We start from the raw sequence: 24,972 nt of genomic DNA on the forward strand, positions 1-24,972 counted from the left end.
TATGTATACCGCGTGCAAGGTTTGTGCGCATAGTCCAAGTCTTCTTCTCTGTTTTTAGTGTATCCCTGTGGCAGAATTACAGCGCCACATGCTGGTCTGGCATGTATAGTACATAGTTTTGTGTCGGTTTCGTGTGTACGCAGATATTTCTTGAGACGAGGGAAAAAAAAAAGATCGGATAGGGAAAGCTCTGGCTTTGTGTGGACGTAGCCTAAGTAAGACACCAGTCCAGTCTGTGCTGAAACGCTACTGTCAATCAAACAGTCGTGGGAGGGGCCTGTCTGTGTGACATCACATAGACAGGCATCTGAGATCGGCTCGATTTGAGAAAGGGGAAATGATTTAACGAGAAAATATTTTGTCACAGGTAAATCAGTTTGTATCACGGTGTAACAGTATAAGAGCATTTTGAGTGACACATTCAGTGTGCACATTTGAAAATCATCAGGACTTGATGCCTTTAGCCGGCTCGCTTGACTGTCGCACATCTGTCCACTCCTGCATGGTGTTCTGAAGGGCTTGTGTCTTCTCTTTGTCCACTTGGACGTAGTCCACTTTTTCATCTGAGGTCACTGAAGAGGTGGACGGCTATAGCAAAGAAAAAAAAGGTATAGATTGTGAAAGGATGTGAAGTGATGGAATCAAATATATTCAACCAAACAACTCAAAGTGCAAAGATTCACACAAAATTATTTTATTTGTCTTAGAATAGGGGGTTAATTTTGAGCGTTTGATGATGAGCTTTTCATTTGCTTGATATAAACTGCTAGACATACCTTTCTGTGTGGACCAGGGGAGCCAGGCTGAAAGTCCAGGGCCAAATAGTCCACATTACCACAATTCCTGGGCGCAGGACTGCTGGTACCACTCATCGCTGGGGAGGTAGACACTGGGTTTTGCTGCACAAAATAAACATGTTTTTTGAGAAATAGCTGACTGACACAAAAACAAATCGCAAAGAATGTTATCTTTATTGAAAGGTAGTCTGTAGTTGAGGAACTTGGTAACTAACTACAAGGTTGGGGTGCTATTCCCAAAGCACATTCAAGCCTTTTCATCACATTCTGAAACTCAACTTCTTGCCCTCACCATTGCCACATAATTCTCCTCACTGTCTGCAGAATCAGTGCTGGTGATGCTCTGGGTCGAAATGGGCCGACAGGGCTGCGACGAGATGGAGTTCACAGGCCTGTAAAGAAAAAAAAACAACACTTAACATGTAATATATATAACTTGGTCTTAGTCAAAACTTGTCTTCTAAACATCGCAAAGTCTGAAGTCTAAATCTGATTGGCTGACTTCTACAGGAATTCCGGGAACCATGTGTGGTGGTCTTTAACAGTCTGCCAGGAAAACCATGTTCAGACTAAAGGTCTTTGCACACTGAGTCCGAAATTTTTGCACGTTAAAAAATAAATACGACCTCATGTTGTCAATCACGTTTACACACTGCCTTCGAAACTTTCGTCTGTCATAAAAAATTCGGATCAGGTTTGATTTTCTGTGTTTTCGCATCTGTAGCAAGCATTTTGATAGGAAAGGATAGAAAAGGATTTTGAAACGAAAATTTCGGACTCAGTGTGCAAGGACCTTAAGACTGACACTGAGCGCTTCACGTGAGCATGTAAATGCTGGATTTTAAAAGCTTTGTGAAGGAGAACTTTGCAAACATTTTGAAATTGAGCATTTAGTTGCTCATGGGAAGTAGGGTTAGAACTGTATTTGGATCAATCAAATTGCACGTGGACACTAAAAATTGGGGAAACTTATATGGGAGCTTATATGACATTGAAATCATTATTCTTTCAAGATTTGCTTATTAATTTTAGATTGATTAACTATTTCCACCATGGACAGAATTTTTCATCATTTATAAGAAAACACTTCCAGCCACTGACAGAAATTTTGACAAAAAACATGATTTTCTCAGCTTTTTGTTCAAAATGTTGCTTTCTTTTATGAAACTTACCCATATTCAAGTGGTGATGAAAACAGAATGCATGAATCTAGAATAAAAGGCTTTGTTCTTTCTATGACAAAACAACAAAATATTCTAGGGGCCATGAACATTTTGTGAAAATGATGAAAAATGCTAGCAGTGGCTAGCAACTGTTTTTAAAAATGCTAGCGCGGAAAAAGTTAAAATTCTGAGAACAAACTGTTTTCATGCAGACTTTTGCGGTCAGACAGTCTCTCCCTATGAAAGTGGGCGGTCGTTGGCTATAGAGCCCAGACCTTATGTCATCAGGCAAAGGTGTGGCTATGCAAGACTACTATTTAACTGATTAAAATAAGGTGTTAACACAATGTTTTTAATCATTTCAGTATGCTTTCACTTGTAGTTTTACTTTATTACTGTAACTATGAATAATAGCACTGCAAAATTATGTTCTAAATTGGGAGACCCACTCACGTGGGTCTGATCCAAGACATGGTGATGGGGCTCTTGAAGGGAAGTTCATCAATGATGCCATTGTTCCTTAAGTCAAGAGGTGTTGGTTTTGCTGCAAACCAAGACAAACAATCATCTTGTTTTATGTGTAAAATAATTGTGCAATAGAAAGTTGTATAATTAATCAAACTGTTCTTCTAATCTTTATTGAATATTCATGTTTTCAACAAAGACAGAAAATAAACATGAGAACTTGTGTTAGTGCCACTCACCTGTCCGGTTGGGTTTAAGGTTGCGGTTAATCGGTGGTGGTGTGACGTCACTGAGTCGGCCGGGTCGGAGACATAGTGATGCTGCCATGTTCAGACTAAAGGTCTTTGCACACTGAGTCCGAAATTTTTGCACGTTAAAAAATAAATACGACCTCATGTTGTCAATCACGTTTACACACTGCCTTCGAAACTTTCGTCTGTCATAAAAAATTCGGATCAGGTTTGGTTTTCTGTGTTTTCGCATCTGTATCAAGCATTCTGATAGGAAAGGATGACAAATACGAAAACATTTCGAAAAACGAAAATTTCGGACTCAGTGTGCAAGGACCTTAAGACTGACACAGCGCTTCACGTGAGCATGTAAATGCTGGATTTTAAAAGCTTTGTGAAGGAGAACTTTGCAAACATTTTGAAATTGAGCATTTAGTTGCTCATGGGAAGTAGGGTTAGAACTGTATTTGGATCAATCAAATTGCACGTGGACACTAAAAATTGGGGAAACTTATATGGGAGCTTATATGACATTGAAATCATTATTCTTTCAAGATTTGCTTATTAATTTTAGATTGATTAACTATTTCCACCATGGACAGAATTTTTCATCATTTATAAGAAAACACTTCCAGCCATTGACAGAAATTTTGACAAAAAACATGATTTTCTCAGCTTTTTGTTCAAAATGTTACTTTCTTTTATGAAACTTACCCATATTCAAGTGGTGATGAAAACAGAATGCATGAATCTAGGTCCGAAATTTTTGCACGTTAAAGAATAAATACAACCTAATGTTGTGTCAATCACGTTTACACACTGCCTTCGAAACTTTCGTCTGTCATAAAAAATTCGGATCAGGTTTGATTTTCTGTGTTTTCGCATCTGTAGCAAGCATTTTGATAGGAAAGGATAGAAAAGGATTTTGAAACGAAAATTTCGGACTCAGTGTGCAAGGACCTTAAGACTGACACTGAGCGCTTCACGTGAGCATGTAAATGCTGGATTTTAAAAGCTTTGTGAAGGAGAACTTTGCAAACATTTTGAAATTGAGCATTTAGTTGCTCATGGGAAGTAGGGTTAGAACTGTATTTGGATCAATCAAATTGCACGTGGACACTAAAAATTGGGGAAACTTATATGGGAGCTTATATGACATTGAAATCATTATTCTTTCAAGATTTGCTTATTAATTTTAGATTGATTAACTATTTCCACCATGGACAGAATTTTTCATCATTTATAAGAAAACACTTCCAGCCATTGACAGAAATTTTGACAAAAAACATGATTTTCTCAGCTTTTTGTTCAAAATGTTACTTTCTTTTATGAAACTTACCCATATTCAAGTGGTGATGAAAACAGAATGCATGAATCTAGAATAAAAGGCTTTGTTCTTTCTATGACAAAACAACAAAATATTCTAGGGGCCATGAACATTTTGTGAAAATGATGAAAAATGCTAGCAGTGGCTAGCAACTGTTTTTAAAAATGCTAGCGCGGAAAAAGTTAAAATTCTGAGAACAAACTGTTTTCATGCAGACTTTTGCGGTCAGACAGTCTCTCCCTATGAAAGTGGGCGGTCGTTGGCTATAGAGCCCAGACCTTATGTCATCAGGCAAAGGTGTGGCTATGCAAGACTACTATTTAACTGATTAAAATAAGGTGTTAACACAATGTTTTTAATCATTTCAGTATGCTTTCACTTGTAGTTTTACTTTATTACTGTAACTATGAATAATAGCACTGCAAAATTATGTTCTAAATTGGGAGACCCACTCACGTGGGTCTGATCCAAGACATGGTGATGGGGCTCTTGAAGGGAAGTTCATCAATGATGCCATTGTTCCTTAAGTCAAGAGGTGTTGGTTTTGCTGCAAACCAAGACAAACAATCATCTTGTTTTATGTGTAAAATAATTGTGCAATAGAAAGTTGTATAATTAATCAAACTGTTCTTCTAATCTTTATTGAATATTCATGTTTTCAACAAAGACAGAAAATAAACATGAGAACTTGTGTTAGTGCCACTCACCTGTCCGGTTGGGTTTAAGGTTGCGGTTAATCGGTGGTGGTGTGACGTCACTGAGTCGGCCGGGTCGGAGACATAGTGATGCTGTACTGCCCTTCCTGGCCGGCAACGTCGCTGAAAATCCTGGGAAATCAAAATGGTGAGGACCTGGGCTCATGGGAATATAATTATTTTTAGGACTGTCAGCCAGGGCGGCACTGAGAGGGGAGGAGGACGAGCCGGGATTCATGGGTACATAGTTATCCTCAGAGCCGGCACTATCGGAGCGGGTCAATGGGGCTTTAGTTCTCTGTAAAAGAAAGAAGAATAATCCAGCTTACACAGTTTCCAGATCAGTGGTGGAAACCACTGTGACACACACCATTTGTTCTTGTGCAGTTTGAATAGACTTGTTATTGTCAGTTTGTGACTCTGTGAGTTATGAGGTCATTGTCAGGAAATGGTGCCATTTGTGTCTTTATGACTTACTACGGATATAATTAACAGGATACTGAACTTAATCACATTATTTGATAGATGTGACTCTTAGTCACATTTAGTGTGTAATGCTAAAGTGATTTTAGAATAAAATGTAAATTTTTTAATTTGTAAGTCATTGCAATTAAACTGTAATGGTTACACAGAAATTATTTCAATACAAACTATATTAAACATTGTATTTAAAGGGATAGTTCACCCAAAAATGAAAATTCTGTCATTAAGTGACGTGACCAAGTATGGTGACCCATACTAGGAATTAGTGCTCTGCATTTATCCCATCCTAAGTCCACACACACAGCAGTGAACACACACACACCGTGAACACACACCCGGAGCAGTGGGCAGCCATTTATGCTGCGGCGCCCGGGGAGCAGTTGGGGGTTCGGTGCCTTGCTCAAGGGCACCTCAGTCGTGGTATTGAAGGGGGAGAGAGCGCTGTACATTCACTCCCCCAACCTACAATCCCTGCCGGTACGAGACTCGAACCCGCAACCTTTGGGTTACGAGTCCGACTCTCTAACCATTAGGCCACGACTTCCCGAATATAAAATAATTATACAGCAGAAAAGGACAAAACAGGACAGACATGACCTCATCTTCAACTCAAGGGCACATGAAAGTTGAAATCTAAAGCAAGTATGCACATTGGCATGGTTGTATGGGTGCTTTAAACAAAGCAATCCTTTATTTTAGAGATAGCTTTTTGTCCTTCAATGGGAGCTCCACTTTGTTCACTGCTAAATGTTACTTCCTTGTACACATTGTAACAAGTAAATTTGCCATTGTTCAGTAGTAAACTACGCAGAATGTCATAGGAAAGGGCTGATCCTGGGAGAACGAGATAAAAAGTCAAATTTCCTGGACGAGTTTCACAATTTGAGTTGAATTACTGAAATAAATTAACTTTTCCACGACATTCTAATTTATTGAGATGCACCTGTATATAACTAGTCTTAGTCAAAACTTGTCTTCTAAACATCGCAAAGTCTGAAGTCTAAATCTGATTGGCTGACTTCTACAGGAATTCCGGGAACCATGTGTGGTGGTCTTTAACAGTCTGCCAGGAAAACCATGTTCAGACTAAAGGTCTTTGCACACTGAGTTTATTCTTTCAAGATTTGCTTATTCATTTTAGATTGATTAACTATTTCCACCATGGACAGAATTTTTCATCATTTATAAGAAAACACTTCCAGCCACTGACAGAAATTTTGACAAAAAACATGATTTTCTCAGCTTTTTGTTCAAAATGTTGCTTTCTTTTATGAAACTTACCCATATTCAAGTGGTGATGAAAACAGAATGCATGAATCTAGAATAAAAGGCTTTGTTCTTTCTATGACAAAACAACAAAATATTCTAGGGGCCATGAACATTTTGTGAAAATGATGAAAAATGCTAGCAGTGGCTAGCAACTGTTTTTAAAAATGCTAGCGCGGAAAAAGTTAAAATTCTGAGAACAAACTGTTTTCATGCAGACTTTTGCGGTCAGACAGTCTCTCCCTATGAAAGTGGGCGGTCGTTGGCTATAGAGCCCAGACCTTATGTCATCAGGCAAAGGTGTGGCTATGCAAGACTACTATTTAACTGATTAAAATAAGGTGTTAACACAATGTTTTTAATCATTTCAGTATGCTTTCACTTGTAGTTTTACTTTATTACTGTAACTATGAATAATAGCACTGCAAAATTATGTTCTAAATTGGGAGACCCACTCACGTGGGTCTGATCCAAGACATGGTGATGGGGCTCTTGAAGGGAAGTTCATCAATGATGCCATTGTTCCTTAAGTCAAGAGGTGTTGGTTTTGCTGCAAACCAAGACAAACAATCATCTTGTTTTATGTGTAAAATAATTGTGCAATAGAAAGTTGTATAATTAATCAAACTGTTCTTCTAATCTTTATTGAATATTCATGTTTTCAACAAAGACAGAAAATAAACATGAGAACTTGTGTTAGTGCCACTCACCTGTCCGGTTGGGTTTAAGGTTGCGGTTAATCGGTGGTGGTGTGACGTCACTGAGTCGGCCGGGTCGGAGACATAGTGATGCTGTACTGCCCTTCCTGGCCGGCAACGTCGCTGAAAATCCTGGGAAATCAAAATGGTGAGGACCTGGGCTCATGGGAATATAATTATTTTTAGGACTGTCAGCCAGGGCAGCACTGAGAGGGGAGGAGGACGAGCCGGGATTCATGGGTACATAGTTATCCTCAGAGCCGGCACTATCAGAGCGGGTCAATGGGGCTTTAGTTCTCTGTAAAAGAAAGAAGAATAATCCAGCTTACACAGTTTCCAGATCAGTGGTGGAAACCACTGTGACACACACCATTTGTTCTTGTGCAGTTTGAATAGACTTGTTATTGTCAGTTTGTGACTCTGTGAGTTATGAGGTCATTGTCAGGAAATGGTGCCATTTGTGTCTTTATGACTTACTACGGATATAATTAACAGGATACTGAACTTAATCACATTATTTGATAGATGTGACTCTTAGTCACATTTAGTGTGTAATGCTAAAGTGATTTTAGAATAAAATGTAAATTTTTTAATTTGTAAGTCATTGCAATTAAACTGTAATGGTTACACAGAAATTATTTCAATACAAACTATATTAAACATTGTATTTAAAGGGATAGTTCACCCAAAAATGAAAATTCTGTCATTAAGTGACGTGACCAAGTATGGTCTCTGACCCTCCCATAGATAGCAAGGATCCTTACATGATCAAGGCTAAGAAATGTAGCAAGGACATCGTTAAAATAATCCATGTGACATCAGTGGTTCAACTGTAATGTTACGAAACTACGAGAATACTTTTTGTGCGCAAAGAAAACAAAAATAACGACTTTATTCAACAATTCGTCTCCTCCGTGTCACCCTATAGCGCCATTTTGGAGAGTCTCACATACGTAAACAACGTATGCAACGTATGTATGCGGATACGTTGTTTACGTTCAGATCAAAGCGTAAACAACGTAAACAGCCTATCCGCATACATATCCGCATACATATCCGCATACGTATCCTTGCTGTCTGTGGAGGGTCAGAGAGCTCTCACATTTCATCAAAAATATCTTAATTTGTGTTCCAAAGATGAACGAAGGTCTTACGGGTTTGGAATGACATGAGGGTTAGTAATTAATGACAGAATTTTCATTTTTGGGTGAACTATCCCATTAAATTTACTAGTAGGCACAAAGCGCTGACTATAAGTAATATGTTGTGTTGCACTGATATTTGTACATTATTAGATATTTTTGCACTGCCCTTCAACCCTGTAACCGTCTAGCCCAAAACATTTTAAATGTAATATAGCTCCCTCCATGGGTCTATGGTGCTTATGGCCCTGTTACTTTCAAATTGAGCTTGAAAAATATGACGTGACGTCTTGAAAGTTCAGTAGTAACCTTTTCAAAAATAAGTCACAAAGGCACCATTTTCTTGTGAATGACCCTTAGATGTAGATATGATATAGAAGCTGCTTTACCAGGTATGAGGTGGAGCCATCATTTACAGACTCCACTGACTGACCAGAATTGTTGAAATAGACTGGCCTTTGGGAACTGCTGGTCTCAAAAGAGGATCCTAAAACACATGAGCAAGTACAAAAAATCCATGTAAAAACAAGTCCACCCTGTAAGGAGTTCAGGGAAAATGTTTACCTCAAGCCTTGGTCACAATCAAAGGAAAAGTCATGAGACACATAAGCTGTTCATTCTGTACAAATCAGACTGGATTTGTAAGTGATCTAGCATTCAATTCTGTAACACTTTCACACAAAGGCATTACTTATGTGGCCATTTTCTTCATATTCCGTATTGCCTCCCAGTAAGCATGGCTACCGAGCACAGGTGTGGGAATCAGGCGAGGATAGTCAAAAGGTCACTTCCTGTTCCTGCAGACACACTAGTCTGGCCTTGCTGAGCCCAAACCATTAGGAAATCACTGAATTGCGTCTGCTGTTTTTTTCACTGCTTATCAGGCTGGAACAAGCAATTCTGGGGCTGCCTGCATGGCTTGAATTTCATTAGCCTCCTAGCAGAGCAGAGTAAACCTTGACCAGATTGCCCCTTGGTTTCAAATCGAACGTACACATTCAGAAAAGAAACAGAACGAAAGATAGTGGAAAGGTAAAAAAAACAACAACATTGAGCTGAAAGCCTAAACTGGCTGCCTGATAAGTGTAGAGAGGTAAATCAATTGGTAATAACACTGATCTACAGTCATGTAATGAGTTCATAAAGCTTAAGGAGCATTGGAGAATAGGAAAGATGAGAGAAGAGACCAGATGAGATCAAGTGGAGAGACAAAACAAGATGAGAGAAAATAAGCGAAGATCAGACTTTAAAATAAACAGGCTAAATTAGTAGAGCAAAGAGAAGAGACAAGACAACATGGGAAAAGTAGAGGAGATGAGAACAAAGAGAGATGAGGAGACAAGACAACACTTTAAAATAGACAAAATAAAAGAGGAAATGAGGGTGAGACAAGAAAAAAAAAGACATAGAAGACAAGTAATCATATAAGATGGAGAGACACGAGGAGACAAGAGTTTCTCTTCACACCTTGTTTCTTTTGTTTTTCTTGTCTTATTCTTATTTCCTCTCATTTTGTCTATTTTAAAATGTAACTTTTTTTTAAAGTGGACATAAAAGAAAACAAGATGAGAGTAGAGACAAGACAAAATAAGAGGAAATGAGAGATGAGAGGAGAGAAGATGAGAATGAGACAAAAAGAGAAAAGGAAAGATGGGAGGAGACAATGAGACAAAAATTAGATAACCGGTGAGACGAAATGAGAGGAGAGACCACAGAGAAAAAACAAGAGACAAGAGGAGACAAGATGAGAACAAACAGGAACTGAAGACTAAAATAAAAAGACTAAATGAGAAAAGATAGATGTAGATGAAACAAAAAGAGAGGAGAAAAGACGAGAAGAGTCCAGACAAAGCCAGAAAAGAAGAGAAGAGAGGACACTAAAGAGAATGAAACAAGAAGAGAAAAGATTAAATGAGACCAGTAGGAGAGACAAAGCAAAAGCAATGGTAGAAAAGACAAGATGAGAAGAAATGAGATGAAAGAAGAACATTAGTGAGACAGAGACAAATTGAGACAAGATGAGAATGAGACAGGTGGAGACAAAGTTAAAACAGACAAGATGGGAGGAGAGACAACACAAAACAACAGGAAGAACTGAAGACTAAAATAAAAAGACGAAATGAGAAAAGATAGATGTAGATGAAACAAAAAGAGAGGAGAAAAGACAAGAAGAGTCCAGACAAAGCCAGAAAAGAAGAGAAGAGAGGACACTAAAGAGAATGAAACAAGAAGAGAAAAGATTAAATGAGACCAGTAGGAGAGACAAAGCAAAAGCAATGGTAGAAAAGACAAGATGAGAAGAAATGAGATGAAAGAAGAACATTAGTGAGACAGAGACAAATTGAGACAAGATGAGAATGAGACAGGTGGAGACAAAGTTAAAACAGACAAGATGGGAGGAGAGACAACACAAAACAACAGGAAAGGAGAGACGAGAGGAGAAATGCAAAATGAGAAGTGATGAGGAAAAAAAGGAGAGATGAGATGAGACAAAATAAGACAAAACAAGAATGAGATAAAGTAAGAGACAAGATTAAAATAAAGAGACAAAATGAGAGGAGAGACCAGAGGAGAACAGATAAGACAAAAAGAAACAGCCAAAATGAGAAAAGATAGTAGACAAAACGAGGAAAGGAGAGAAGATGAGACTTTAAGATAAACAGATTAATAAACCTGATCCAGATTGTGAGTACATTACCTCTGTGAAGCTTGATGTTCTCCACCGCCGGCAGTGTGTTCCTCCTGGGAATGACGGACACTGTGGAGACCTCTCCATTTTGAGCCCCCACAGACAGCGGGTTGCCCCACCGTGTCTCTGAGCCCTGGCTGGGTTTGGGAGGTCTGGGAGGAGGTGCATTTGTGGAGTCAGCACTGGATGGCATCAGGGCATTGTGGTTCTTATCAAACGTGCGGGGGATCTGGTAGATGGAGCAAGGAATGCTGGGTAAATCATAGTTATCGAGGGCCCGCTGCTCATTGATTTGGGGGGCTGCTAGAGTGTTATTGGGGGTCTTATAGGTGTAGACATCATCTGATTCAAGCTCTGATGCCCCTTCAGAACTGTAACCCCTGGGCAGAACATAGCAAGCGTCACGTGAGTCGGTCCGTGAAGGGGGCTGCTGATTTTTGCCGGGTTTGGGAAGGCTGTAGAAACCGTGAAGCTGGGCGCCCATGCCATTCAGACAGTGAGAGAAACCATGACTGAGTCTCTGAGCTGCCGAGTCACTGCCCACCAGAAGACTGCTGTGCGAGGCCTGCGAGAAACTGGCACTCCTTGGGGACCAAAATGACATTGGTTAGTTATTTATGATGAACAGTCAAACATTAGTTTATGATCACTTATTTTCTCACACAGCCATTATTTAAATAAATAAATAATCTAATCTACAACAGCCAAACTATTATTAGCCTTTGCTATAAATAATACTAATCAGTCATGCAAATGTTGACACGGCAAACTATATTTACGACACTGAACTCACTGCAGGTCGAATCTTTTAATATCAACCACAATATAACATCTGTGTCAAAATCTCATAAATTAATTGGAAATTGAATCTAAAAAATAATGTCTTCGAGGTCACATGACCTCGTTATGTTTATGTGTGGCATGCAGTTATCATCTTGGAGGGGATTTTGTTTTTGTTTTTGTTTTTGCATTGTCTTTACTTACAACTCACACTAGAAATGGAAGGTCAAGTCGAATGCATTGCATTGTGGGATACAGTATTGCATGTAATGTGCTCTGTATAGTGCATATTTTGGCAAATCCAAAGCAGCTCAAATGTGCACAGTATTCACACTCTATACTAAATAAAAAAGTAAGTATAGAATTCTAATATGCTAGCCAAGGGGTCTTTTAAAAAATAGTTTTTTGATATAACTTATATTTTGATTTGTATTAATATTTTAAAAACTTTTATTTGTATTTCTTGTTTTGCATTGTAATTTTAGTTTTATTAATTTCATGTTTTTGCCCTTTTTCAGATATATATTTAGCGTATTTCAGTTTTAGTCATTTTATTACTTAAACTTATTTTAATTAGTTGCCAAGACAGCATTTTTAATATATATTTTTAGGTTTTCATTCAATATTTGTATTTTATTTAAAATTAAAGAAAATTACTTTGAATACTTTCAGTTAATAATAACACTGGATGTAAGTACACACACAAAAACAAAAGAGTATTTGTGTAATATTAAGATTCAACCACTGGAGGCAGTAGAGTTGTCTGTCTCATATAACTTACAGAGGGAGTTTTTTATGTCTGCTGTATAAATGTCTGTTAGTGCATGATGATGTATGATGAGAGTGTTTATGACACTCTATATTGGGTAGTGATGATGAATATCATGGGCATTCCCCCAGTAAAACTGGCAAGCCTGGTACACATGGGATAAAACAGAGTTTGTTTACTTTCTGCAGGTTTTAAGTCAAATGATTGTGTGAAGAGACTTAGTTTGGGGGATGAAATAAATGGTAGGCATAGTAAACCTTTGATGGCTTGATTATCCAGAGGCATTATAACACAATTCTGTTTCATTTGGCATTATTTCACAAGGATTATAATCAAAGGAAGTGAATCAGGATGAAATGACTGATGAGCACATCCTGTAAGTGAATCCTTCTGCAAACACTACAATACGTCACCGCCTGCTCCTGAATTTGTAGGAAGGTGTTTGTTTAAAGCAAAACACGTTCGCTTATGACCTAATAACATCAAACCTAACCCTGCAAAGATGATCTCATATCCAAGTGACAGATGATAAGAATTAAAACTGGTATATGTCTATACAGAGGGCCATATTTTACCCCAAATCCAAATGTTTTTTTGCTAAAAATGCTTTGCTTTGAGTCTTTGAGACATTCTTTTTTTATTCCAATTTAGCATACTTTTAGCATATTTACTGAAATATGGGAAATTACCATAATTCAGAAACAAAAAACATTCCCATTACTGTAATACAGCAATGAAAAAAAATTCTGTCTTAAAAACGACCAGTTTGCTATGAAAGGCAATGTATACTTTACAATTTGAATAATATAAAAATATTCACAATTTATTGAAATACATAATTATTTATTGAAATAAACATAATATTAATAATAAATATCCAGCAGATACTGAGGGGTGTTTAGCTGCCATAAAAATAATGCTGCAATGTAAAAAATAAGTTAGTCATTTATTGAGATTTGTGTGCATTTAACACTGTATTCTGTCTTTTATACAAACGCCTCCAAAGCATCAGCGTCCGATCCACTGACATCAGCAACTATTTTCTATCATAATGGTTTATCAATATCCAGCATAATTTTCATTACATGATTTCTGATCTGTGCTCGGTTCTCTAGAGATCATATATTAGTACATGACAGCTCTTTATATGAAGGATGATTCGTGTCTGGATTATAAACAAAGGCGGCATTCTGTATGGATGAATATGTGTGTGAGTGGAAGAGTGTGAGATGGTTGAGGGAGCTTGACAGGAGCATCTCCGAATCATTGGAAATTTGAGTATTTTGAACAAATATCATTATATATTTATCCAATATTTAAATATATTCTGTTGTTTTTGGGGAATCACACCACATGCCATTTTACAACCTAAACATTGCCTATCCTAAAAAGGTCAATTTATCTGATACTTTATCTGAGACTTGTTGACCTTGATATCAATTCTGCTTTTTTCGACATGTTGAAATAAAGTGCTTCCAGTACTGAAGACAATGTCTAGCTAGTGTTTCTGATCTGTAAGCTATAAAGGGTGTAATATGAGCACATCTCCAGAGAATATGGCTCTTACCGTGCACTTTCACTCTTGCGGCTCATGCACTGATGGAGGAAGAGGTAGTCCTGAGGAGCACTATTAGACAGAGTACTATGGGAGTGGCGTACAGGTATGTCGAATGTGAAAAGCATTGGCTGGCTGGAGTGGGCGGGAACAGACGTTTTACGTTCACCAATCAGCGGAGCCAGAGAGCCACCCAGATCATTAGCCAATGAGCGGGAAATGTGGGTGGTTGACGATCTCTCATCTATAAGAAGAAACAAGAAAAACAAACCTTTATGAATTTGAGATACACAACCAATGGAAATTAGACAAGCAGTTTTGCTTTCATTTTAGTGCACCGTGAGTTACCTCATAACCATTGGGCAAACACTCAACATTGTCACAAAAGCAGCAGGACATTGATCATCTGAACGTGAGAAGTTCACCATATTTGATTTATTGACCCCAAGCAACATGCTGCTTTTTTGGATCTATAAAGTTCAATAACATAAGCCACGTTTCGTCCATTTTCCCGCAGTGAGCTATGAAGTCAAGAAAAAAGTCAATTGTGGGTTTTGGCCAGTAATATGCATGTGTGCATTCCTAAATTCAGTCAATATAGATGTCGCATCTGTCTTCAGGAGGAGCGCGAACACTGAATCGGCATTCACAGAAGACTGCAAGAATGATTATTCTGAGACTGCAAGCCACATGATTGGTATCTGTTTTTCTATGTCATTGCAGCGCTATGTGAACATCATGGCCTTTGCTTTGGGCTGTTTCTCTGTGACATCCCTGATTTGTACTGTATGGGTTCGCCAAAGAAAAATCTCAGGCCTCTGAACTTAAAATAGACCAGGCTGTGAGCCAAAACCAGGAAGTGCATATGACCCTCCTCCTACAACCACTCCGATCTGCCCCTGAGAAGGGCAGAGAGTAAGAGGGGAAAGAGAAAGACACACAGAGTGGGCGAAAAAGCAGGTCTACTGCACTTGCACTGTAGTACTGCATACTTAGCATACATAGCTTCTATCCACACATCCTGGGAATTGTTGGGCACATTACACACTAAACTTTAACTATTGTGCTCTGTTCTAAAACTAAGCTTGTTGCCTACTGCTCACAAAGGCAGCATTCTAACCATGAGCGATTTGGAATGTTCTACATAGGCAGCAACACGGCTAACATGCATCATACAAATTAATATCGCTCGAAGTACATGAGAGACTCAACTAACACATGGCTAAGCTTTTAAATGAGTTGACATTATCATGTCGCTAAGCTAATGTGACACTCTATTAAGCATAAGAATAACACAGCACACACAAATATTGAAATCCAAAAGTTTGATGTTACCATGTTGCTAAGTTAACATGATAGCCTTATAGGCTGAAAAATACATACCACAGTCAAATCCCCATTATTTCTGTAGCACTTTATACATATAGACTGTCAAAGCATCTTTACATTGATAAACACGAACATAACAGAATCAATTTTGGAGAGGATTGGCGGAACATGGCAGAAGTAGTACGTCCGAATTTCATTCATACTACCCATATTCATATTATATAGAATGTACTTTTTAACAGTCAGGAAATTAAGTTCAAATTCAAATGTTGTAGCTACTCAGACAGTATGTGATTTTGGATTCACTCCAAAAGTTTGACATGACCATTTTGCCAAGTTAACATGATATTCGAATGAGTATAAAAATACACAGCACAGACAATATTGAGTTCCAAGAGTTTGTCGTTAACATGTGGCTAAGTTAATGTAATACTCTAATAAGCTCAAAAATAAATAGCACATGCAAATATTGAAATCCAGGTGTTTGCCAGTAGCATGTTGCTATGCTAACATGATACATATAAGCTCAAATAATACACAGAACACAAATACATGTTAACGTTCAACTTTGGAACTCAATATTTGTGTGTTCTATGTTGTTTTTCTGCTTAGAGTATTTAGAGTAAGCTAATGTGATTCTCTAATAAGCACAGAAACTACACAGATACTGACAAATACACAAATTTTGTACTGCTAATTAATATCACGTCTGTCTAGATTTTTGTTCATGTTTCATGTTTTCAGTTCAGGTCTATCTAGTCATGTATTTTACTTTCAATCATGTGTTTCCTGTTTCATGTCACTTGACTTCCTGTTCCTATTTGTTTCTCATGTCATGTTTCAGTGGTTTGTTGTCTTATCTCATAGTTATCTTCTCTTATTGGTTCATGTCTATTTGTCTTATTTAGCCCTATTCACACGGGATTAGTATTATCATACGGGACCTCGTGTGATTTAGAAATCACCCCCCCAATCTGAATTTCGTGTGCACATATAACGATATGACCCAGCACCCAAAATACTATCAAAACACTCCAACACAGCCTCCATTCTTTGAGAAAGATGGATAAAAAGGCGCACAGGAAACAAAAACCTTGAAAAAAAAAATTATATACGACCCCACCAAATCCTGGACAAATCACAGAGATGCCAATTCGCAGAAGACTAATATTATCACAGGACCTCGGTGTTCGGCAAAATATGGTAGATCATTTGCGGGGGAATTTTCACAAATTACAAATTACAGACATGGCCGATTTGCACAGGATTAAGATCACAGACAACCTCCGCAATTATTACACATGACTAGAGGTCACCAGGTAATACTAATCCTGTGCGAACAAAGCTATAGTGTTAAATGTGAAACGGCTCAGCACAGACCAAACGGTGTATAACATCAAAATACCGCAAGAGCGATTAGAAAGCAGACGGCTCCATATGCTTTCGAATTGCTCTAGCGGTACTTTGATGTAAAACACAGATCGGTCTGCACAGCAGCGCTTCAGATTGAACACACCTTTATATTTAAGCCCTGCCATGGTACTTTGTTGTGCATTAAGGTACTTTATGCTGTTCTCTATGTTCCACTTAAGGTCATTAGTCAAGCTCATAAATTATATTGATCTTTTGGTTGACATCTAGGATTAAGTTCATAGTTTGTTTATGTTTTTGGGTCATCACCTTTGGAAATAAAACTGCACTCGGGTTCGCTACACCATTGTCCTTGATATCAAGGTCAATAAGTCTCAGATAAAGTATCAGATAAATTGACCTTTTTAGGATAGGCAATGTTTAGGTTGTAAAATGTCATGTGGTGCGATTCCCCAAAAACAACAGAATATATTTAAATATTGGATAAATATATAATGATATTTGTTAAAAATACTCAAATTTCCAATGATTCGGAGATGCTCCTGTCAAGCTCCCTCAACCATCTCACACTCTTCCACTCACACACGTATGCATCCATACAGAATGCCGCCTTTGTTTATAATCCAGACACGAATCATCCTTCATATAAAGAGCTGTCATGTACTGATGTATGATCTCTAGAGAACCAAGCATAGATCAAAAATCATGTAATGAAAATTATGCTGGATATTGATAAACCATTATGATAGAAAATAGTTGCTGATGTCAGTGGATCGGTCGCTGATGCCTGCTTCATGCCAGCAAAGTTACAGTTAATGCGTATATATTAACTATTTTTGTATTGATATTTTGCGAGACTTAAAGGGTTAGTTCACCCAAAATTAGCCTGTGTTTTACTCGCCCTCAAAGCATCCTAGGTGTATGTGACTTTCTTCTTTCAGACGAATCCAATCGGGAGTTATATTAAAAACTGTCCTGGCCCCTCCAAGCCTTTCAATGGGGGTAAGCAGGTGTTGGTTGTCAACAGTTCAGAAGACGTGAAATAAAGTGCGCGCATCCGTAATAAAATGTCTCTCACACAGCTCCGGGGGGTAAATAAAGGCCTCCTGTAGCGAATTCATGCATTTTTGTAAGATAAATATCCATATTTCAAACATAATAAACACTTTTTTCTCACTTACGCTGACTGTGGTATGCGGAAGACGTTCAGGCGGATGACGTATGCACAGCGCACGCCTCTGAGAAATGCAGGAGCAAAGGAAACAAAGTTTCCTTACTTTAGCAAAGGAAAACCAGTCTCCTCTTGGCTTATATTGAAATCCTCCGACATTTTTCTTTACAAATCCTCGTTTTGTGCTTCTAATTTGTGAACGGCGTTTTGTTTTGTTTTGTCTCCGCATTCGTCACTAATCACGCAACGCCAACGTATTTCGTCATCCGCCTGGACGGCTTCCGCGTACGACAGTCAGCGGAAGTGAGAAAAGTGTTTATTACATTTGAAATATGGATATTTATCTTACAAAAATGCATGGATTCGCTACAGGAGGCCTTTATTCAGCCATGTGAGGGACGTTTTATTACGGATGCGTGCACTTTATTTCACGTCTTCTAAACTGTTGACAACCAACACCCGCTTACCCCCATTGAAAGGCTTGGAGGGGCCAGGACAGTTTTTAATATAACTCCGATTGGATTCGTCTGAAAGAAGAAAGTCACATACACCTAGGATGCTTTGAGGGTGAGTAAAACACAGGCTAATTTTCATTTTTGGGTGAACTAACCCTTTAACAGAATACAAGTAGACTACAATTTCTTTCAACTCAGTCAAACATTTTCCACTAAGTTTGTTGCAGTGCATTCTGGGCTTATCTGCAATGCTGCCAGTATGGCCAAAATGAGGTCTTAGAAAGCAGCATAATTTGCCTATTGTTTGAGACAGCTTTAGAGTCTGTGATGTCTTAAAAATTGTCTAGATAGGCAAAACTAAGTTATGAGTTTAATGAACAGACTTAGTAGAGATGTTACAACTCTTCACAGTTCTGGTTTGTCATTGGGGTCTGATTGACTACTTGTGCATGTAACGTGATAACAGTTCGGTACAGAGAATGGGACTGATTTTGGGTCATAAATAAGGCCAAAATTGCTGCCTGGGGCACAGGGAGAGATGTACAGAGAAAAGATAGAAGATAGCCCTTCTTTTTTCTTTTGTCTTCTGACCAACAGAACACGACCAGGCCAGGCCACAGTGTCAGGGGTCTGCTGTAGGTCTTCAATTAGTCCATTGTTTCTCAGGAGCCCAAAGCTCCCAAGGCTACATGGGGCAGAACTCCGCCAGTTGCTTCAGAGAGCTGTGTATATGAGTCCACTAACCGCCATTTCTGTATTGATTTGGTGAAGAAGTGCACTTTGTGACCCTCCTCTGAGAGCGGGAAAGTGAGACGGGGGAATGAGGTGCTCAGATTGAGATGGTTTGCATCTGTCATGTGATATGCACTAATGCAATGAGGTAAAGGCATTTTAGTGCAGTGCAGGGCATGGCACACGACTGTGTTGCGTTTGATTATCTTGAAGCTAACTGCAAATGGAATGACAAGTAATAAGGAGACCCAACCAATGAAAGATCTGTGATGGCTCATAATTAGGATGAGTAATAGGCCTTCTGATTTACATTGACTTGACCATGTCAAGGAAATAAGTTGGTTGGTTTATTGGCTTCCGTTTAAAGAAACCGGAAAAAATATCATTTGGTTCTTAAAGTTGCTATGGAAGTTGTGACAGATCTTTTCTTCTGTGACATCAATCTGACTGAAACAGATTAGCAAAAAAAAAAAAAAATACAAAATTGTTGGACACGGAATTGCATTTATCCATTGGTTTTTGATTGGATGGAAGCAGATTTTGCAGAATGCAAAGAAAATTAGTTTAATTAGACTAAATGATTGGACAAGTTTGTCATTTCATTGGAAGATGAATTCAACTATTGACTGAAAATGGCAAAAAAAAAACAAAACAAACAAAACACATAAATGGATTAATCTTTAAAAGTAAAATCAATAACCTGCATTTAGAAAATAGAGCCAATTTTCATTCCATGCAGACTTTAATAAAAAGAGCAAAATGGAAACGCATTTCTATACATCTGGTTATTATACATGGATTAGATTTTTTCTTATTTTCTTATTTTTTTATTTATAATTTATTATTTATTCATATAGCCATCTGGCAACCATCTAGCCCTTAAACAACAGAAATTCATAAACGGAGCAAAGTTCGGGATAAATTTTAAACACTCTTCAGAAATTAAAAAAAAGAGTGTTTTTGGTGACAATTTGCTAAAATGCGGACAAGAAGTGAAAACCTATCCTGTCATTATATTAAATGTTTCTTTAAAATAACAAATAAAAAAATCTATTAAAAATTTAACTAATTTTAATAAATTAAAAATTCTTAATAAATAAATAAACAAAAAGTAATATTTAATCAGTATATGAAAATGTATTTAATACGTTTTTATTTTAATATATAATATAATTTAAGGTTTTGTTTTAAAAAATGCACAAGCATTGAACCCTACTGTAGCCTATATACATCACATTTTGTCTTATTGGGCAATCACAATCTAATACAATTAGTTTGCTGGGTCTCAGGAGTCCAAAATTAGTAGGCCCGGTGTGGAGAGAGGGACAAGGCAGCCTTTATCTTGATCTCATTTCCTGTCCATGTTGCCTCACTACAAAAGTCATCCAAGGACAATTGATAATGTGATATACATTGAATGCAAAATTAGGTATGACCCAATGATAACATTTTATCTCGATGTAGGGGAAAAAAACGGGGAAAAACGTTCAGCACAGAGATACTTTTAGGTTGAAAATGGAATACTGTTGGATATCGGAATGATTTCTGTGCTCCTTCAACCACCAACATTAGCACCATAACCAAAAAAATGCTTATCACTCCAGAAGTGACATTAATAAAAGGCCTTTTGGAAGGAGTGACCGGGCTCACTTTCCTTCCAGAGCGGGTTTTTATGCCTGGCTGGTTAAAAGTGAAAAGCAGTTTTCCTAACAGTGTCAGTGAGAGACAGTACTTAAGGAAAAGTGCCTTCAAGAGTCCAGAAAATTGACTTCAGTTATGACTTCTCCAAAACAACCTACGGCCAGACAAGACAGCCTGCTATTGTCTCCCGGGTCCCATGAACACTCAGACAACAATACGTCAAATCCCAAATGGCATGCCAGGAACCATTTGCATTCCTTAAATTGGGAAAATCCATTTTCCTTAATGAGATTGACGTCAGCCCTTAATAGCATCTCTGGTCATTTTGGGGTTACTCTTCAGCATAATGGAACGGCTTATCAGAGAACAGCAATACTGGTGATGTTACGGCCCATATGTGCTTATCTATTCTGCCTTCTAGTATGTTAGTGCCCATCATAGTAATCTCACTAACTGTATGAGTCAATCCATTTAACGAGGAACAGGAAAATCTATATTGCACCATTTTCTATTTTATGCATTGCATCTGCACTGGTGTTGTTCATATTTGGGGTTTGGTGATTGTTCTAACTGAAAATATTAAGCTTTGGCATAATGTTTATGGGACGGACATTCAGGAGAGGTGCAGTATTGCTTTAAGTGATTTACAGTTTTTGCCTGGTAGACAAAAAAACAAACAAAAAATACAATAGGTATATTTAGTACCAACTCAAGTCCAACTCAATTGACAGAACTGGCATAATGTTAATTACCACACAAACAAACAAACAAATTAATTAATAAAAAAAAAAGAAACAAGAGGATTTTTATTTATTTATTATTTGTATTTATTTATTTATTGTTTGTTCGTTTGACAAAAATTTAACATTTCAAATTTTTGTTTAAGTTGAAACACTAAGGGCCAGATTTACTAAACACGGAGTTAGTTGCATTAGAGCGCAAATCCATAAAAGCGCTGATGGGAGGGGAAAATTCTGCGTGTGATTTACTGACAATGTGCACATTAAAGAACACAGACGCAGCCAGATCATTTCCATAATGACCAGCGCAATCTACCAAGAGCAGCGCAAATTACCGCCTGCTTTAAGACATGCTTTTTTGGGCGTTAAATAATGGCGCAAATACCAGTAATTTGACGTGCACGAACGTTAGTAAATCGCATTGTGTGATTCATTTTAATACTCTCTTCCCATAAATTTTGCGTCTGAAAGGGAAACTCCTACAAATTAGGGCTGCACGATAAATCGCATGCGATATGCTGATTACAGAACCGGCTTTCTGACAAGATGCGCGTTAAATATCGCATGCGATTTATCGTGCAGCCCTACTACAAATGCATATTTAATAAGGTCAGGCGCAAAAATAACTGTCCACGCCTTTTTAGCGTTCACTGCGTGTCTTGCTAAAACAAATAAAATCAAATCAAGTAATAAAAACCAATAGATAAATAACCAAATTAAATATAAAAACGTAAAAAATGAAAACTGAAGATATAAAAATATTTATTAATATTAATTGAAATATGAATAAATACTACAATAGTATATAAATAATACTAAAATATCACTGGCCAAAAGATGAAAACACTAAGCATGTTAACATAATTTTATTGTGAAAAATGTCTTCCTAACCTTTTTCTGTGTAAAGCTATACCCGATTTTACCACTATGCTGCAATGACAACACAACACAAACAGTTCAAATAGTTTAGTTCAAATAATTCACTAGTTTTAACAGAAAAGCTTTTCAAGGTTTTAACAGCTTCCCATTTGTGCTTTTAAATTCTCAAAAATTGCCCCCATTCACTTCCATTGTAAGTGCTCACCGTAACATTAAATTTGTGCTTTTCCTTAAAAAAACAAGGGAGCAGTCATATTTATAGACCAGAATAGCATAGCCATATTCTGCTAAAATCATCTTTAATTGGTAACATTTATGGTCATTAACTGGCCCAAGTTGGTCCAGATGGTGGATCAGCATGACTACCATATGGTGAGGCTGGGGTCGAGCTGGTTGACCATCTTGGTCAAGCTGGGTAGGACTGGTTAACCACTTCGGACAAACAACAATCAGCTACCATGTGCCAAAAACCACCTTATGCTAGTATGTTTTTTGTTTCTATCATGATGTTTAACATTTCTTCATAGGGAACATATGGAAGCTATAAAGAAATATCCACAATAATTTCAAACATATGCTGCAAATGGAATCTATAGAGAAAACTAGGTAGACAAACTGTGAGAGAGGTCAATATGAGCATCATGTTTCAGTATTAGCCCCTTGATCACATTGCCCCCAACCCCCTCTCATGCAGTCTCTGCATCATGCGAGTGCTGCTCTGACCACACAGCAACATCAATTAGACTCAGTAGCTCTGACTGATCAATTGGCGGGACAGCCGTGCTTTGTCAGGCCCAATACATCATCTGGTTTGGGGTGATTTCATTCCTACAGGAGCTGCAGCCTCCAGTCTGTGCTGCATTTGCAGCAGATGTTTTTACATTAGCAGTATATGCTAAAGCTAAGATATAAACAGAGGTCAGGAGAGAGCCAAAGTTCACTGCAGACAGACAGTGTTTCATACAGACATGCACAGTGTGAACAACCTTAACGGTTTTACGTACAGAAGCTAGCGTTTTGTACCTACCGCTAGTATAGCGCTGTGCCATTTTTATTTGTATTTTCTATGAAAATTATAGACTTATTAGCCAGTGTATTAAAAAACGATTTGCCTGCCGTAATTAACATTGCCATATATAAATGTACACATTTAATAATTTATACTATAATTTAATCCATAATTTAATAATGACCTCTACACGTATATCATAATAACATCAATCATAATTAATTTCATTCAATTTGTTATTGCATTTAATCAATAGCGAGTGCCATAGCTACTAACTTTCACACTTTATTTTGATGTGTTTCATTATTATTATTATTTTTTTGCTATTATTATCAAAAAATAAATTGTCATGCATGCAACAATATCGTCACACCTCAAGGACCTGTTTTGTTGTGTTTCCTTCCCCATGTGCTCTGTCTGACCTAATTTTCCCTCATGTCTGATTATTGTCATTTTGGTTCAGGTGTGTGTCATTAATTACCCTCATCAGCCCTCCTTATTTAAGTTGTATTCAGTTCACTGTTTCTCGTCCGGTCTACTACGTCCCTACCTGTGTCTCCTGCCTGTTCTGTCCTGGATTTACCCTTATGTGAGTTTATTAAAGACTATTTGCATTTATTTTCATCTTCTTCGTGCGTTTATCTCACCGTAGCGTGACAGAAGACCAGACCTAAAAGTGAAAGTAACGCGGCATTTTTGAAAGTTTTTCTTTCTTTTTTTTTTGTTCTGATGGAGCACACCACGAGATTCTCTGCTCTGGCTTGGAGGAGCCAGGATACCGAAAATTTCGCGAGGGACTTCAGCCGTTTCGCCGTCACTACCACCTTCGACGAGACCTTGAAGTCCCTGTTCACGATCAGGGCTAACTGCCACTGCCCCGTTGACCTCCCAGACACCACGGGACTGAACTGGAGGGAGGCGATCGTTCGGTGTCTGGAGAGCGTCCGGCCCCGATCTAGAACGCTGCTCGACACAGAGACCAGCCCACCATCACCCCACTGCATTGAGCAAGAGCCTGAGCCCACGGCTGACGGAGAGCCAGAGCCCACCGCGACCGGCGAGCTATCGCCAAATGGAGCGACAGTGCTGAGGATCGCCCCGGAGCTAGAGCCCAACACGTCAGACCAGGTGCGAGAGCTGGCTACAGAGCTTGCCACGGGGGATAGTATCATGGACAGCGACAGCACGGAGGGAAGCTCCGCCCACTGCACCATGGCTGAGGGTGAGCCGAGCTCAGTGGAATCTGATTTGGATATTTATGCAGACATGCCCCCTCTTCTCCCGCCTTCGTCTGAACTATCTGTCTGCCCTGAACTATCTGCCAGTCCTGAAACGACTATGGAGGTCGTCCCCCTATCGCTGGTGCTCCCGGTGCTGGCAGTGGCCTTGTGGTGTGTGTGTGGGCTGCACACAACCGTTCCTAAGCCCCCGGATCATCCTGAACTCCTGCCCAGCCTCCCTCTCCCACCTCCTCTATATCAGTCCTCACCATCGCCACCGCTGTCTCCTGGCAGCCCCTCTGCTCACCCTCAGGCCACCATCTGTGCGGTGGGATCACCGCGGGTCTGCCAGTCTCCATCGGCGTC

At 38.5% G+C, this 24,972-nt stretch overlaps 1 protein-coding gene across 2 annotated transcripts in view; it reads right to left on the bottom strand.

Moving 5' to 3' along the window:
* Positions 1 to 363: 363 nt before the first annotated feature.
* LOC107740367 (GRB2-associated-binding protein 2) overlaps positions 364 to 24,972 on the bottom strand; it is a 90,292-nt gene continuing 65,683 nt past the window's right edge. Inside the window, exons 3-10 of one of the 2 annotated variants that reach the window (XM_016552792.1) lie at positions 14,072 to 14,303; positions 10,965 to 11,539; positions 8,656 to 8,753; positions 7,137 to 7,422; positions 6,886 to 6,976; positions 1,090 to 1,189; positions 777 to 899; positions 364 to 588 (exon numbers count right to left, since the gene is read on the bottom strand). In XM_016552792.1, coding sequence (XP_016408278.1) covers positions 445 to 588; positions 777 to 899; positions 1,090 to 1,189; positions 6,886 to 6,976; positions 7,137 to 7,422; positions 8,656 to 8,753; positions 10,965 to 11,539; positions 14,072 to 14,303 — 1,649 coding nt within the window. In that variant the 3' untranslated portion in view covers positions 364 to 444. Of the gene's footprint in view, positions 589 to 776; positions 900 to 1,089; positions 1,190 to 4,417; positions 4,530 to 4,689; positions 4,976 to 6,885; positions 6,977 to 7,136; positions 7,423 to 8,655; positions 8,754 to 10,964; positions 11,540 to 14,071; positions 14,304 to 24,972 lie in introns of those variants that run through there. The other variant, XM_016552791.1, reaches the window with a different exon arrangement.

The sequence above is a fragment of the Sinocyclocheilus rhinocerous genome, unplaced genomic scaffold (genome assembly GCF_001515625.1).
Source record: "Sinocyclocheilus rhinocerous isolate Xijiao unplaced genomic scaffold, SAMN03320098_v1.1 scaffold315, whole genome shotgun sequence".
NCBI classification, from domain to species: Eukaryota; Metazoa; Chordata; class Actinopteri; order Cypriniformes; family Cyprinidae; genus Sinocyclocheilus; species Sinocyclocheilus rhinocerous.